The sequence below is a fragment of the Danio rerio genome, chromosome 11 (assembly GCF_052040795.2).
Source record: "Danio rerio strain M-AB ecotype USA chromosome 11, GRCz13ab, whole genome shotgun sequence".
NCBI classification, from domain to species: Eukaryota; Metazoa; Chordata; class Actinopteri; order Cypriniformes; family Danionidae; genus Danio; species Danio rerio.
Window position 1 is genome coordinate 2295741 of NC_141031.1, and position 16404 is coordinate 2312144.

The following is a 16404-nucleotide window of genomic DNA, read 5'->3' on the forward strand; positions in this document are numbered from 1 at the left end:
TGTTCTAATGCCAAACTAAAAGTAATCCTCAAACAGCTAGCCAAGTTTCAAAGTGTCTTCATGAAACGCAGATTAAAAATGCATCAGAACACTAGTGGGGTGAAAGTTTGGGGCATTATATGGTCAGTAAATTGTGAAGGAAATACACTGAATAGATGTGACATAAAAACTGCATTACAGAACTACGTGAAATTAAATCCTGTGCAGACAGATTGCGTTCTATTGATTTAATATTGCATGTAATGTTAAATGTAAAGCTGCAGTAGTTTTTTTTCTTCAATAATGTGATTTCTTCCCTTGATTTTGATCCACCATTGAATTGCTATTGGAGGATCCCATGTGATTGACAGGTTGACCCCACTCTTGCTGCCAGCAAACACCAATCAGAAAAGAGATAGTTTTGATTGAATTACTGAAACTAAATACTACTGTAGGGAATTGAGATATTAGGAATGCAATTGCCTTCCAGTATTAATTTTTGTCCTATGTGTTTGCTCAGATAATGCATTTATTAAACTTTGTAACTAATAAGTATTCTGTAGTGCAGCTTTAAGAAGCCTTTTGCTCCGCAACTGGATTTTTGTTTTTGAATAAACCTTAATATTCCCTTAAATACAAATAAACAGTCTTGAAAAAGACATTTTGTTAATGGTGTGAGGGCAGATGCAGAACAGGTCGTACCAGTGTGAGTGAGACTGTGTCGCTCCAGATGATAACGCTGAATGAATCTCATGTCACAAACTGCACAAGCAAACGGCTTTTCTCCTGTTAGGGAGGCAGACAAGAGAGAAATCACACATGATTAAAATAGAAGTGTTAGTAAAATCAGGGTTTCTGCAGGTTTCAAGTCTAATTAAAGGCTTTTAAAAACAATAATAAATGATTTTTAGACTTAGACCCAATCCCAATTCTACTTTTGTACCCCTACCCCTTCCCATTGAAACAGGGTGTGGAAGGGGAAGGGCTTTAAAATGTACCCCTAAGAAATGGGACACCCCTACAGCACCTGCACACGTCATCATCATGTCATCATGATCTCTTCATTTTAAATGAAGTGGTCATGTAAACACACAAAAACAACATAAACATTAAAAAGCTCATTCCCAGCCACTAGACTTTTCTGTCAGATTATTCCAGTGTCATCGATTGACAGTATGTTGTGGGACTGCTACACAAGAGTTATTATTATGGATTATGGATAGACAAATTTAGTGCTTTTTTATTTTAGTGTTTTTAAAGCATGACGGTAAAACACGAACGCCTGTATAAATGTGTTAAAACGTGCTGAATTTTCTATGCCGAATTTATGATGACAGCAGACTTTGCTTGTTAAATTATTTGAGTGCCATTTGAGATGTTAAAATGAGTCATGTGACCGTAGTACTAAAAAGAGACTCTAGACGCACCTGATCACTGTTATCCTGATGAAGGCAGACTTCTGCCGAAATGCGTAAGTTTTAAAAGATTTAGCCACGCGAATAAAGGCTTTTTAAAATTTTCACTTTATTCGAGTGCCTTGGACTGATTCTTGTTGCTGTTTTGATGAATCCCTTACCCAAAGAGCACCGACCATACATTTGAGCTTACCCCAGAGTGCTTTTTGTTAGATTTTTCCGTGTTAAAACGTGCTTGTTTGTTGTAAGAATTCATTATAATGACAAAAAATACTAATTTGTGGATCTCCTGACTTCTGGGTGCAGCTATGTTGCTGTTGTAGCAGGTGTATTTAGGAAATTTTCTTATCCTTTGATTTCGTGTGTGGTCGTAAAAAAAAAAATCTCAGTTTGAAGGGGTATCTACCCCGCTTGCAAGATAAAGAGAATTGGGACACCCCTACCCCTTCATGTGAACGCACAAAACGAGAGGTAGGGGTAAGGGGAAGGGCTATGGTAGGGGTGACCAACCCTGTTCCTGGAGATCGACCTTCCTGCAGATTTCAGTTGCAGCCCATATCAAACACACCTGCTTGTAATTATCAAGTGCTGTTCAGGTCCTTATTAATTGATTCAGGTGTGTTTGTTCAGGGTTTGAGCTGAACTCTTTAGGAAGGTCGATCTCCAGGAACAAGAATGAGCACCCCTGGGCTGAGGTGTAGAATTGGGATTGGGCCTTATACAGAGCTGAGGATTTTTTTTCTAATGGCCCGGTTAGACCAATAGAAAATATTTTTACTTGCCTCATCCAAAAAAAATTCTAATTCTAATATTTTTGTCCATATATTTTGAATAAATGTGTCAAAACAAGCAAACTCCAACTGTATACATGCACTTGTTTCAAACTAACTTTTCTTTAAAGGAGACCTATTACGTCCCATTGTACAAGATGCAAAATAAGTCTCTGATGTCCCTTAAGTGAGTATATTTTCAGCTCAAAATACAGCACAAATAATGTTTTATAACTCTCTTTCAAATTGTGGCGTCTTGGTGACTGTCGCTTTAAATTCAAATGAGATTGTGCTCTTTTCAAAAGAAGGCGGAGCTACAAATGCCTATGTGCCAGCATAGTAGCAGATTCAAAACCGTAATGGTGAAGGGATTTTTATGCTAATGAGGGAGAGATAGGCACTAGTGGGCGGGGCTTTCCCCCTCTGATGACCCGTACAAAGGGAGAATGTCAATCAAAGTGATTCTGCAGACTGTTCATATCAAGTCTGATTATAATCAACACATTTAATTAATTTTTACCATTGGACCTGGTTATATTCACACATTTCTGTCCAACAGCCGTGTTTAAACAGTGATTTATACGTATATATGTCCGGATAATTTGTAGTACTCAGATGAGTCTGTATTATTAATTTAATTGGTTGTTATCGGGGAAAAACACACCCTTGGAATGTTATGATTGACCAATCAGAATCAAATATTCCAGAGAGGAGTGTCATAAATCTATTTCATTCATTCATTTTCTTTTCGGATTAGTGCCTTTATTAAACAGGGCTGACCAAAGCGGAATGAACCGCCAACTTATCCAGCATATGTTTTACACAGCGGATGCCCTTTCAACCGCAACCTAACACTGGGAAACACCCATAAACTCATTCTTTCTCTCTTGCATTTACACTCAAACAATACGGCCAATTTACCATATTCAATTCCTCTACAGCGCATGTGTTTGGACTGTAGGGGAAACCAGAGCACCCGGAGGAAACCCACACAAACACAGGGAGAACATACAAACTCCACATAGAAATGCCAATTGACCCAGCCGAGGCTCGAGCCAGCGACCTTCTTGCTGTGAGGCGATCGTGCTACCCACTGCTCCACCGGGACACTCTAAATCTATTTCTATCTGTGCTATTCATACCAGTGTGAATGAGGATGTGTCTCTTCAGGTGGTATCCGCTTCTGAAGGCCCCGTAACAGTGATCACAGATAAAGTTCTTCTGCACTTTAGAAAGTGGACAGTTTCCATTTTCATCCACAACGGCCTACAAAACAATAATAACAGAAGACATTTACTTAAATGAAGATCTTGAAAAACTCACCATTGGCTGACATTTGAGGTAAATACAATACTTCTATTAATCAGCTTTTCATTTCATCTTTTGAATAATATGGGAACAGTTATTAAATAATAAAAACAGCATTACTAAAATAAGCTTTAGTTGAGTGCTCTCAAAATGTTGCATCACATAAAACAAAATGCATGTTTACCATACAGTTGACATCATAACTATTAGCCCCCCTGTATATTTCCCAAATTTCTGTTTAAAGGAGAGATGCTAGAAGCTAGATTTCCTAACATAATAGTTTAAATAACTAATTTCTAATAATTTTATCTTTGTCATGATGACAGTAAATAATATTTGACTAGATATTCTTCAAGACACTAGTATTCAGCTTAAAGTGACATTTAAAGGCTTAACTAGGTTAATTAGGCAGGTCATTGTATGACAGTGGTTTGTTCTGTTGACAATCTAACAAACATTGCTTGATGCGGCGAATAATATTGACCTTAAAATGACTTAAAAAATTAACTACTTTCATTCTAGCCAAAATAAAACAAATAAGACTCAGAAGAAAAAATATTAAAGGAAATACTGTGAAAAATTCCTAAATCTGTTAAACATCATTTGGGAAACATTTGAAGGAAAATATTAAATTCACAGGAGGGCAAAAATGTACGGCTTCAACTGTGTATGGAAGATTATATTTTCACCATAATAATGTACATCACAAAGATTTATATGCTCATACACTGAAGAAGATGTAAAACAGACCATGACACCTTAACAATAAATTAAAACATGCTTCTTGATGGACAAAGAACTTTAAAAGTCCATTCACAGCTATGACTCTCTTAAGCCGCTTTAAAGCCGCTCTTTCTGTTCACACAAGTTTGCCTCTGTAATATCAAAGATGTTCGGGACTTTAAAAATATCCCTGTTTGAGTGTCTTTTGTGTATTTATTCAAGCTATTGACAATAAAGGCATAATCTATTTAAAAAAAAAAAGTTAAATCTGTCATTACTTGAACAACATCATTCTTACACTGCATGACCTTCTTTTATCTGCAGAACACAAGAGACAAAACCAGAGAGCTGAACAGAAATATCCCATTAACCACTGATGTATGAAGAAAACAAAACACACAGCAACAAATACTGAGTTTCCATGGAGACTTTTCATAGATAATGATTTTACACCTGGCATTAAAATGCATTTTAATCTATTTTATTGATTATTATTAGTAGTAGTACTGTTATGATTCAGCATTATTTTATTCTTATAGTCGTGAAGTCGTGACTCATGTGACAGGTGGTCACATAAAACCCATCTACAAATTGACTACTTGTATTTACATCCACTGGACCCACAGTTTAATACAACACAGAAACCAAAAGTTCAAACAGTGAAGTCTATCAGCTAACACGTTCCCCTAAACCAGGGCTGCCCAAACTCCGTCCAGCAGGGCCGATGTCCTGCAGGTTTTAGACACACCTGCATAGATGTTTCTAGAAAGCCTAGTAAAGCTGTAGTCACACTAAAGTTTGAGCTAGCGAAATTCAGTCGTACGACAGAATTACGGGATTAAACAAGATGATTAGACAAATAAATAAGCGAGCGATTGGTCCACATTTTAAATTCCTTTCCAGAGAGGTCATGTTTTTATCTTTGATTGGTCTCATGCAGTCAGGTGTTGCGATTTCGCAGGTCAGAGTTCACTAAGCTTGAACTTTGCAACGCAGCAAACTGCGAAAATTGTCGCACGAGTCTGACATATTCGTGTGTGTATAAATGGAAGTCTGTGGGGAGAGAAGTCTAGTGTGACAGCATCTTAAGAGCTTGATTAGGTAGCCAGGGCTGCATCCGAAACCGCTTACTTCCATACTATACTGTACGCTAAAATCCGTATGCAAGCCGAGTAGTATGACGGGATTCATAGAATTCGAAAATCAGTATGCGAGAAGTACCCGGATGACTCGCTACTTTCCTCAAATCAGAATTCCATTAATACCTTTCATTCGTACTGTATAGAACATACTTTTCTAACGGCCAAGTAGTACGCTTAAATTCAAATGCAGGACTCATTGAGTAGCAGGCGGTTTCCGACGCAGCCCAGGGGCCTCATGTACGAAGACTTGCGTGGAAATCTTACTAAAACATTGCAGAAAAAAATTCAGATGTATGAAACACTGCGTACGCCGAATCTCACGCATATTCTTTTGTACATCTGAATGAACGTGAAACTGAGCGCAACATGCACGAGCGCAAAACCCCTCCCTGCCTCCTCCCCCGTATGAATATGCTAATGACTATGCTAATGGCAAAACCCAATGAAAAAGCAACGGCAAAAGCAAGCAAGAAGAGAAACTTTGAACAGAATGTGAATTGGAGGTGCTGCTTTCGGAGGTAGACCGGAGAAAAGCGGTGTTATTTGCAAGTTTGTTCTCCGGAATTAACAACAAAAGAAAAAAATAGAGTGGGAGAGTTTAGCTGATGCGGTTAACACAGTTGGGTCTGAACATCGCACTGAGTGCATTAAAAAAAGAAGTAGTCTGGTTTATAACTGAAAAATGTTGCAATACCCTAAGCGGTCTCAGTGGCGCACCTCATAAGAAGCATGAGATCATGTACAGACAAATTCGAGCGTAAACTCGGCTCGAATCCAGCGTCTGATAAATTCTTTCTTCTTTTTTCCCCCGCTACATATCAGATTTTGCCCACTATTTATCAAGAGAAAGACAAGTAGGAATCATCAATAAGTTTGTGCATCATATTTTATTTGCACATTTATTGAATGGAAATGTTTCTGATTCACGCATGCAAATTCATCTTCAGATAGTGTCTTTATAGCAATGTGTGTGCGGTAGATCGCTCAGATTACATTGCGACTGCTGCAATTTGCGCTTTAATGTTTAGCTGGTCAACTGTATGGTATGGAAATCTTACATACCTACTATATGAACCCGTCTCATACAGCTGCCATTGCAAGGATCAGACACTTTGTAGAGAAGAATTTAACACAACTGCCTCTAGGAGTCGCCAATGGAAATAAAACAGACACGCACAAAAAATGTGCGTACGCCTGCCAGAAAGCTGCCGTGAACCTGCGCACATTCCCACGTTCAGTTCATTGTTAGTAAATCCAAACGTGAGCGATTCTGAGCGTGAAACCTGGCGTACGCAAAGTTTTTGTGCGTACGCAGCGTTGATACATGAGGCCCCAGGTGTGTCTAATTAAAGTTGGAACTAAACTTTGCAGGCCACCGCCCCCTCCAGGACCGAGTTTGGACTCCCCTGCCTTAATTGAAAACTCTGCTTGAAGTATTTTCATATTTTAAACAACTAAATATAATAAATAACTTAAATACAAATATTCAAAAATGTCTATATAAATAAAATCTATTTATTTACATTTAAAAATTTATGTATTAATGTGTGTGTCTGTGTATAAAATATAGAAACTTTCTAACAAATTTCCCAACACATTTTTAAACAACGATTTTAATACCTAATTTCTAATCATTTCTTTTTTTTTTTGTCTTTGCCATGATGACAGTATATAATATTTTAATATTTATTTTGTAATGCATAGGTATTCAGCTTAAAGTGCAATTTAAAGTGATAACTAGGCTAAGATAATACAGTAAAAAAAATCCTTGCTTTGGTAAACATCACTCGGAAAAATTTCAGATTTTTTTTTCTATAATCTTTTATTTTCTTTTTTTAATTTTCAAAAAAAAATATGTCCTTGTGATTTGTTTTTAATTATATTTAATTTCCAAAAGAAGATGACATTTGTAAAAGTCCCTACCTGAAGACACACATGCACAGACATGTTTTTGTGTGTGTTGCACAGAATTAAACTGCAATCAACATTAGTATTAAACTAAATGTAACTCTCTCTTATATGACTCGCACACAAAATGAAAATCCTAAACAGAAACTAACCAGACAGCAAGCATCAAACCAGCTTTACCCCTACAGAGCCCTTTAAATCGCTGCTGTGCAAACACACAATAACAGTTATTGTGTGACAGACAGTGTGTGTGTTCCCTCCCTTACAGACGCCCCACACCCCACCGAAACCTCCACCCCCCTCCCCCACAACATCACAAACACACCATTAACATGAACAGGATGCCCAATACACGCCTGCAACATCACATCTGAACAAACACCTTCATAAACACCAGCAGAAGCTCTTAACTAACACTGAAAACCTCAAAACTCTATGCTATCTTATCAAAAATGACTGGACATCCTGTACTGGTGAATCCTTCCATATTATTACTAGGCCGCAGCTTTCTGGCCCATCATTGAGTCTATTTATTTACTCGTGTAAATGTGTGTACAGTTATATTTATTCAGTTTTTTAGTTAATTCAGTAATATTATTGACTAATATGAATATGTTCACATCATTTATTTACAATATAGCAATATTTTCTGTCTTTTAGTAGATCTATTATACGAGAGACTTGCTTTGTTTTCCAATTGAGTGGATTTACATTGTTAACATGTAATAAAAGATTAAAAAGGGATTATTTCTTAGCACTTTTTGCAACCTCCATTGACGGGACAGTAAAACGGGTCTCTTCCACCCCCACACCGACCTTCCCCGCCGGGCCGTCCTGCTCCCGCACTTTTGAGGGCGTTCCCGACTTCCTGGTCTTTTTTTTCAGCTGCATGTCTTCACTGGGTCTCATTTCCTTCTCATCCAGCAGTCGGGGAGCTGTAAAATCAGCCTCCTTCCGCAGAAGCTGCAGGCACACAAACACACAAATCATTACATTTAGTCATTTAGCAGATGCTTTTGTCCATGGTGACTTAAAATTGATTTAGCGATTCAACAAGAAGAGGCAATACACACATCAAGTTTCTACTTGCTAAAGTAGAAAAATCTGTCCAGCGCTTCCTGTCCAATCAAATTGCACACAGAGCAAATCGCATCATACTGAACAACCTCAAGACATGGGCGATTTATAAATGCAGCAAACCTTTTGGAAGCTTTAAAAATGTCCAAGAAGATGTTCACACGCAATGATGAACGAATGCCTAACGAATGAAGGAATAAAGTATTTAACCAACCAACCAACGAACCAAGGACCGAAGGTTTTTATTTTTTATAACAAAAATATGAACGAACGAACAAATGAATGAATGAGCGAAACGAAAGGAGGAATGAAGGAAAGAACAAATGAATAAAGGAATGAACAAACAAATGAATGAAGGACAGAACAAATGAACAATAGAAGAAAGGTTGAAAGGAACAAACGAATATAGGAAGGCCCCGTTTACACTAAGTTTGAAAACGCATAAGTTTTGCTACGGTTACGCCAACCGTCCACACTACGCCAGAGTTCTCGAGCACCGAAAACGGAGCGTTTCGAAAACGCTAGAGGCCGTTTTCATTCTAAAACGCTGCTGCTCCGTCTCAATATGGATGATGGAAAACGGAGACATCTGAAAACGGAGGCAGGGCTGCAGACATTCGCCTCTCTGATTGGGGCTTTTCCTCAATATTAAGTAGCCTAAAGCCTGGTTTATACTTCTGCGTCAAGTGACCGGCGTAACTCACTTCTGCGCGCTGTCTCTGTTGGTCTGCATTAACACTTCCGAAACGCTAGTTGGCAGTGATGTGTAAATGTTCCTCTGTGTCGAGTTTCTTCGCTTCTGTTTTGCGTTTCCTGAACACTTCCTGGTTGTACAAGTGACTCAAACTCGCTCATTTTGAGGCAGGAACCGGCGGACGTGCAACAAATTTAACTATGAGGTAAACACAAAACAAAACTTTCCATCCGGAGCTCCTTCACGGGACTCCACACTTGTAAACAATCGCTCCATCAGGCTCGCGCCATTCGCGCGGCTCTCGGTCCCGCCCAGACTCGTCAGCGATACCAAGCCGACCAATCACAGAGCTTGCGCTACGCGTCGTTGCGACGTGTAGTTACAATTTTTGAGGAGTGCACGTCAGCCACGCTGACGGCCACGGCGAAGGGCTATGCATCAGCGCCGTAGCATACGCCGGCGTTTGACGCAGAAGTATAAATCAGCCATAATACACACAGTTCAGTCCCGCATCCTCTCCTTGTAAATTCAGACTTCGCAAGTTGGATCAAGGCTGCAGTCTCTTCTTCTCAGTTTGATAACAGACTATAGAGGACACGGGTAAATCTGCAAAGGGAACAGTGTACTTTATAACTTCATTCACCCTGGCTACGTTGTTTCACTTTCTCAACAAAAAAATGTAAACATGATTTAAGGAACTGCCTATCTTCATTTTAATATTAGCAACTTAACAGACAGTAGAAATGTTGAGGCGTCTCGCTGCATAATATGAGCGTCATCTTCACTGTGTGGATATTTATAACAAAACGGAGCCGATAACAACTGCCTCCTTTCAATTTCAGTGAAAATACGAAACACACCCTCTCTTTTGCTGAATATCAGTTTTACTTATCGATAATGGCCATTATTAAGTTTATACATTATAGGAAATAAAGGCAAGCGATCAGTCACTATACAGAATGTAGGCTACGTGGTTACATTAATCATTAACTTATCTTTGCGCTCAGCCAAAACACGTTACCTGTGAACAAGTAATAGATTCCAATGACCAAAGTCAGGGAATATGTCGTTAGATAAAGACAACAAGATGAATGAAATATCACTTTTAATAAATATAGTGAGATTAGATCCAGCGGGAGATGCTTGATGAGAAGTTCGACTAGCAGAGCTCTCATCTGGGTAGATGGGCTGAAGCGCTTGCCCGAGAGTGTGTGTGTGGTCACGTGATGTGCGTTTTCAGCGTTTTGGTGTTGACGGAGAGCAGTTCAGAAACGCTGGGTAAAACGCGAGTGTGGACGCGGATCGTTTTCATTCTAAAACGCCGTTTTAAAACTAAAACGCACTAGTGTAAACGGGGCCTAAATGCACAACAGAATGTTATGTTTACACATCCCTGTATCAACTTTTCACAGTGTAATACTCACTACTAACTACTCTTGAGTACTTTTAAAAGAGCGACTTTTTACTCATACTTTAAGTAATATTTACAACAGATACTTCTACTTGCACTACATTTTTGGGCAAGTAATGGTACTTTTGGACAAGTATGTTTTTCAGTACTCTTTCCACCACTGGTAACTAATGAAACAATAGTTATTGTGAAAAGCGCTATACAAATAAACAAATTGCAAGTATAGCTTTATGTAGTCTTCTAACCAGTGGAGGACAGGTCATGCTGGTGGGTAAGACCATGTGTCCTTGTGTCCCACGTTCCTGCATATCCCTCTGGCCAGACCCGTGAGCAGATGCCGGACCCAGCGGAGACATCATCTTCTTGGGAGCAGCGATGGAGCTGGCCTGCATCAGTGCCATGCTGGACAATACGGCTTCACATCCCAACAGCCCTGCCTTAAAACAACAGAGCAAAGACAAAACCATTCAATTTAAGTTTATCTGTACAGTGCTTTTCACAATAATTATTATTTCAAAGCAGCCTAACAAAAGGTGCACATTAATGCATTACAATCAAATTCTACACTCTTAGTAGATTTAACAAGAATTAATTGCATTTAATTATTTATACAATGCATGGCTCGAAATTAACTTTCTAACTTGGTAGCACCGGTGCTCCCAACCTGAAATATTTAGGAGCACCAGAAAAAATTTAGGAGCACCCACCAAAAATGAATGATATATTTGACAAGTTGTATATTAAGGGATTTATTGTATTTGAAAACAACGTCAATTGGGACTAACGAAACCCAGAAACAACTATCTAACTAATGCTGCTGTCTTAATAGTGTGCAATAATTCCAAAATGAATGTTGAATCATTAAAAAAAGTGTATATGATGACGATAATGACAATAATACTAATAATGAATTATATTTCTCATCATCATGCTGCCTTGAATGTGCATTAATGCAAGTTATCTGCTATATGAAGTCCTACTGTTACTTTATAGAAAATAAATTGATGGTTTGCATCAAACACAAATGAAGCATTGTAGTAAGAAATATTTATTTTGTACTATTGTTTTTATATGCATGTCAATTTAAAAAATAATAGTTCTGCAACAAAACAAACGAAATAATATAATAAATCATTCAATTTAATGCTGAAAGCTGCAAAGCAGTCATCAGTAATTAAATAGAAAAATAATATACACTTTAAGAAAGAACGGACAAAAGAAAGGAAGAAAAGTCTCACTTTTAAAAGTTTTGGTTTCGGTTCGTGTCGTTTCAATGCTCAGCCTCCTTACACGCTGAATTACATTTTTCTGTGTTTGCGGAAAAGCATGCGAGTCAACGTGCAGAATTTGTGTTGCCTACATAGGTTTTCAACCCAAAATTGACCAATCAAATAGGTTCTTATTACCTTATAAATTAGGAGTCGAGACGAGAGAGAGAAAAAAAAAAGTCAGAATATCCGCTGAGGTCTTCGCTCATTAATGGTGTTTTAAAGTCTATATGTTTTCACCTTAAAGCAACACTTCCACTATTTTTTTGAAAATAGGCTCATTTTACAACTACCCTAGAAATAAACAGTTAAGTTTGATCATTATTAAATTCATTCAGCTAATCTCTGTGTCTAGCGGGAGCACTTTTAGCTTAGCTTAGCATAGATCATTGAATCGGATTAGACCATTAGCATCTTGCTCAATAATGACCATAATAATGCGATAATTCAATAATTTTCCTATTTAAAACTGGACTTTCTGTAGTTACATCATATACTAAGACCGACAGAAAAGGAAAAGTTGGAACTATACTCCCTAGGAAGTATATCCTCATTCAAGAGTAATAATCAAGGAAATTTGCTGTCATACAATGCCAATATGTACAAAAAATTCCCCAGCTAGATAACAGCACTGCATAGTAATAACCTGTTTTAGTATGATCATTACATATTGGGTCACACTTTACAATAAGGTTCATTAGGTAATGTTAAATAATGCATTTACTAACATGAACAAACAATGAACAATACATCAACTACAGTATTTGTTCCTGTTAGTTAATGTTAGTTAAGGAAAATACAGTAGTTCATTGTTAGTTCATGTTAACTCATGGTGCATTAACTAATGTTAACAAGCATGGACTTGGATGTTAATAATGCATTAGTAAATGTTTAATTATGATTAATAAATGCTGTTGTTCATGATTAGTTCATGTAAGTAAATGCATTAAATAATGAACCTTATTGTAAAGTGTTACCACATATTGAAAGGATTAAAATAATAGCTAATAAAAATTGCATTTCAATATGTAAATATTAAATAGCAATTTTTATTGTTATCGCAATACAACATCGCATATTTTTCCAGCATTGTCCCATGAGACAATAACCAGCTTCAAGGTTTCCCGCGGTTTGGACAATTCAAGGTTCTAAAACCACAAATATTTTCAGTAATAAATATATGGTTTTTTTTAGGGCAACAGTATGTCCAGGCAGAAAAGGAGCCTCCAAATCAAAAGCTACTGGTCAGCCCATGATAGAAAACATCTGCATTTTTAAAAACTAATAAAGACAGCAGAAATCATTGATTTATTTGAATTATTTTATTTGAATTTATTATTATGACATGTTTACTGCTCCGAGATATGCTAAATGTTTCTTTAAATTAAATAAATATTGTGTTCAAAGGGGAAAAAAGTAGTTGTTGTTTCACCCAGACATTTAAAAAGAGCAGATTTTAGAGCAGTAATCACAATACCGTGAAATTTTTATCCAAGATTATCATACTGCATATACAGGCCCATGCGTAGTCAGCTTTACAGGATTTTGGAGGTCAATTAAAGCAGAAAGAGAGTAAACTAACCCATTTCATGTGGTCCCGGACCGAGCTGCCGGGTATATGTGACATGGTGACGGACAGCAGTTCAGACAGAAGAGATGTGCAGATGTCAGTTCAGAGCCAGTGTCACACAGATCTCACCGGACTCTATCATGAGGCGGCGATGGCTTTTCTTTGAAGTGACTGAGATGAATTAGAAAAGAAACATGAGACATTTACAAAACAAAGTGTTGTAAAACTGATCAGGCTGGAAAACTCAACAACTACAGGCTTTCATACACTGGAGGCGGCACTCAAAGCCAGACTGTTTTAGAAAAAAAGAGAAGCTTGTTATAAGTATATAGTCGAAAACAAAATTATTATGAAATTAATACATTTTTAAAGGTCCCATGAAATTAAAATAAAGTTCTTTAGATGTTAGAATCAGTATTGTTAAGAGATCAATAAGCTAGTGCGCTCCAAAACAGTGATCAAATTTGCATTTAGAAGACATAAAACTGATATAAACTGAAAGGGCATCCGCTGCGTAAAACATATGCAGGATAAGTTGGCAGTTCATTCCACTGTGGCAACCCCAGATAAATAAAATAATGAATAAATTATAAATTATTCATAAAGAAAATTCATAAATTATTTAGCCTGATGTGTTTACGGTTCCAAAACATTTAAAATGTTTCTTAAAATAAAATATATTATGTTCAGAGACATTTAAAAAGAACTTATTTTAGAGCAGTAACCATGTCACAATATCGTGAAACCGTGACACTTTTATCCAGTAATGTTTTTTATTTCGTTTTGCAAATATTATCCGAAATGATGCTCACAGGCAAGGAAATTTTCAGTGTTCGATAATATTTTGTTATCTGCAAGAAATTCTTATTTGCTTTATTTTGGCTAGAATAAAAAACAAATTTATATATATATATATATATATATATATATATATATATATATATATATATATATATATATAAAAACCTTTTAAGGTCAATATCATTAACCCCTTATCCAACATTTTTATTGGCTACACAACAAACAATTGTTATACAATGATACAATGATTTGCTTAAATAACTTTATAGAGGTAAAGTTGGTTTTATATTCGCACATTCGGACTTTCCCCTTAATAATGTAATTTCATGAAAGTATTATTTTCAAACTCTAAATAGCAAAATCATATTAGCAGCCAATGACTATCAAAGTACAACATTGTTCACAGTCAAATAAACAGTGTTAATGTTGTTTTCAAGTCATACTTGCATGCTAATTCCAATCGAATATTCAAAGTAACATGGTAAACAATATAGAGATTTCCAAATGAACGAATGTGTGAATATAAAACCAACTGTACCTCTATAATAACTTTCACCTAATTAAGCCTTTAAATGGCACCTTATGTTGAATACTCGCATCTTGAAAAATATTTAACTTAGTAAAATATTATGTGCTGTAAAAAAAAATCTTGCCTTGTGGCTAAACTACTAACCTAAGTCTTAATAAAACTTTGTGTGTGTGTATAGAGAGGGACACACACATCTAGATTATTATAAATGAATCATCAATATTAACATGATATATTGAATAATAACATGATATATTATTTAAATTTTAATTATTATATAGAAATATCTTTTTTACTACTACTACTACTACTATTTATTGTGTGTAATTTTTTATTATATATATATATATATATATATATATATATATATATGTGTGTGTGTGTGTGTGTGTGTGTGTGTGTGTATATATATATATATATATATATATATATATATATATATATATATATATATATACACACATACATATATATATATATACATACACACACACACACTTAGGCAATACATTTCTAATGCCAATAAAGCAATTATTGAATTGAATTGAGAGAGAGAGAGAGAGAGAGAGAGAGAGAGAGAGAGACTCCCTTAACACATGTACAGGACTTTAATTATGCTTTTAACAATAAATCACTGAAACACATTCATGCATGCTGTAATGCAAGTGTACATGTGAAATAATAATAATTCACACACACATCAGCATCTCACGCGCTGCTGTTCGCACAAACTCCCCCGCAAACAACCAATCCTCAATTTAACACACCAAATCACTTCTATTAGATGTCTTTAAACAGCCCTAAACACCTAAACACAAGTCTCGCATCGGTCAACAGTGATTTAGTCCGAGCTGGAGTTTATTTCAGACGCGTTCATGTGTGATAACGTGTGTTCGTGTGGTTCTCTATAATCACATCTCTGTCTCTCGAGGCCTCTAAAAGCGCAGCGAGGCACACCATTTCAGGACGTAAAAACACAACACTAATCATTTCTACCGAAGCGATACGTGTATGGCTCGCGAATCTTACCTTGGTAGTGTTCAAATTCGCTTTTATTTCGGCTCAGGTCAGTTTACAAACACAGGAAACGCCACCGGAAAAGCTCCACGAGAACGCGCACACTGGCTGCAACGTCACTCAAGTGTTCGCGAGCGAAGTAAAACACAAAAAAAGGTGTTCGTGTGTGATACTACGTGACATAAAATTGGTGATATTATGAATAAATGATTAAGGAGGTAATATTACACATTTGCTGAAGAAAATGGCCCTTGTTAAAAATAAACCAAGGCTTGGATTTTAGTAATAGTGTATATGTAGTGTAAAAGTGGTAAGAAAACCCCACCCATCCCACATTTATTTGCTTTCCTGGACAAAAAGATGGGACAAAATCTCAACACATTTAATTACGTGATTCATAGTTTCTGAGATAAGCAGTATTGAAGAAATTTGGACAAATTTTAAGTTTTTATTTACTATTTTTTATTATCCATAGGCAAGGCAAGTTTATTAATATAACACATTTCATACACAATGGTAAAGTGCTTTACATAGACAGGAGTAAAAGAGACAGGTACAAGAAAGCACAGCTAAACAGATGTGTCTCCAGACTTGATGTGAAAGGACCTAATGTTTGAGCACATCTGATCAATCCTAGAAGCTGATTATAGCAGCGAGGAGCTCCGTCTAAAATCATAGAAATTAGGCCCAGCAAGTTCGGGTGGGTTCGGGCCTAATTTCTATCATTTCAGACGGGGTCCGCATGTGATGCATTTCGATTTGCGCGATAAAAGCAATTCAATTGGTTATTAC

At 36.6% G+C, this 16404-nt stretch overlaps 2 protein-coding genes across 52 annotated transcripts in view; one reads left to right on the forward strand and one right to left on the reverse strand.

The window, feature by feature from the left end:
- Positions 1–15706, reverse strand: part of znf740a (zinc finger protein 740a) — a 45725-nt gene extending 30019 nt beyond the window's left edge. For 28 of the 50 annotated variants that reach the window (XM_087273057.1, XM_087273054.1, XM_087273042.1 and 25 more), the window contains exons 1-6: positions 15625–15706; positions 13278–13425; positions 10673–10864; positions 8062–8208; positions 3307–3430; positions 682–765 (exon numbers count right to left, since the gene is read on the reverse strand). In XM_087273057.1, coding sequence (XP_087129183.1) covers positions 682–765; positions 3307–3430; positions 8062–8208; positions 10673–10864; positions 13278–13322 — 592 coding nt within the window. In that variant the 5' untranslated portion in view covers positions 13323–13425; positions 15625–15706. Of the gene's footprint in view, positions 1–681; positions 766–3306; positions 3431–8061; positions 8209–10672; positions 10865–13277; positions 13437–15624 lie in introns of all 50 variants that reach the window. The other 22 variants (XM_087273058.1, XM_087273056.1, XM_087273043.1 and 19 more) reach the window with 1 other exon arrangement.
- rbms2a (RNA binding motif, single stranded interacting protein 2a) overlaps positions 1–16404 on the forward strand; it is a 608287-nt gene that overhangs the window by 388386 nt on the left and 203497 nt on the right. The window lies entirely within an intron of this gene.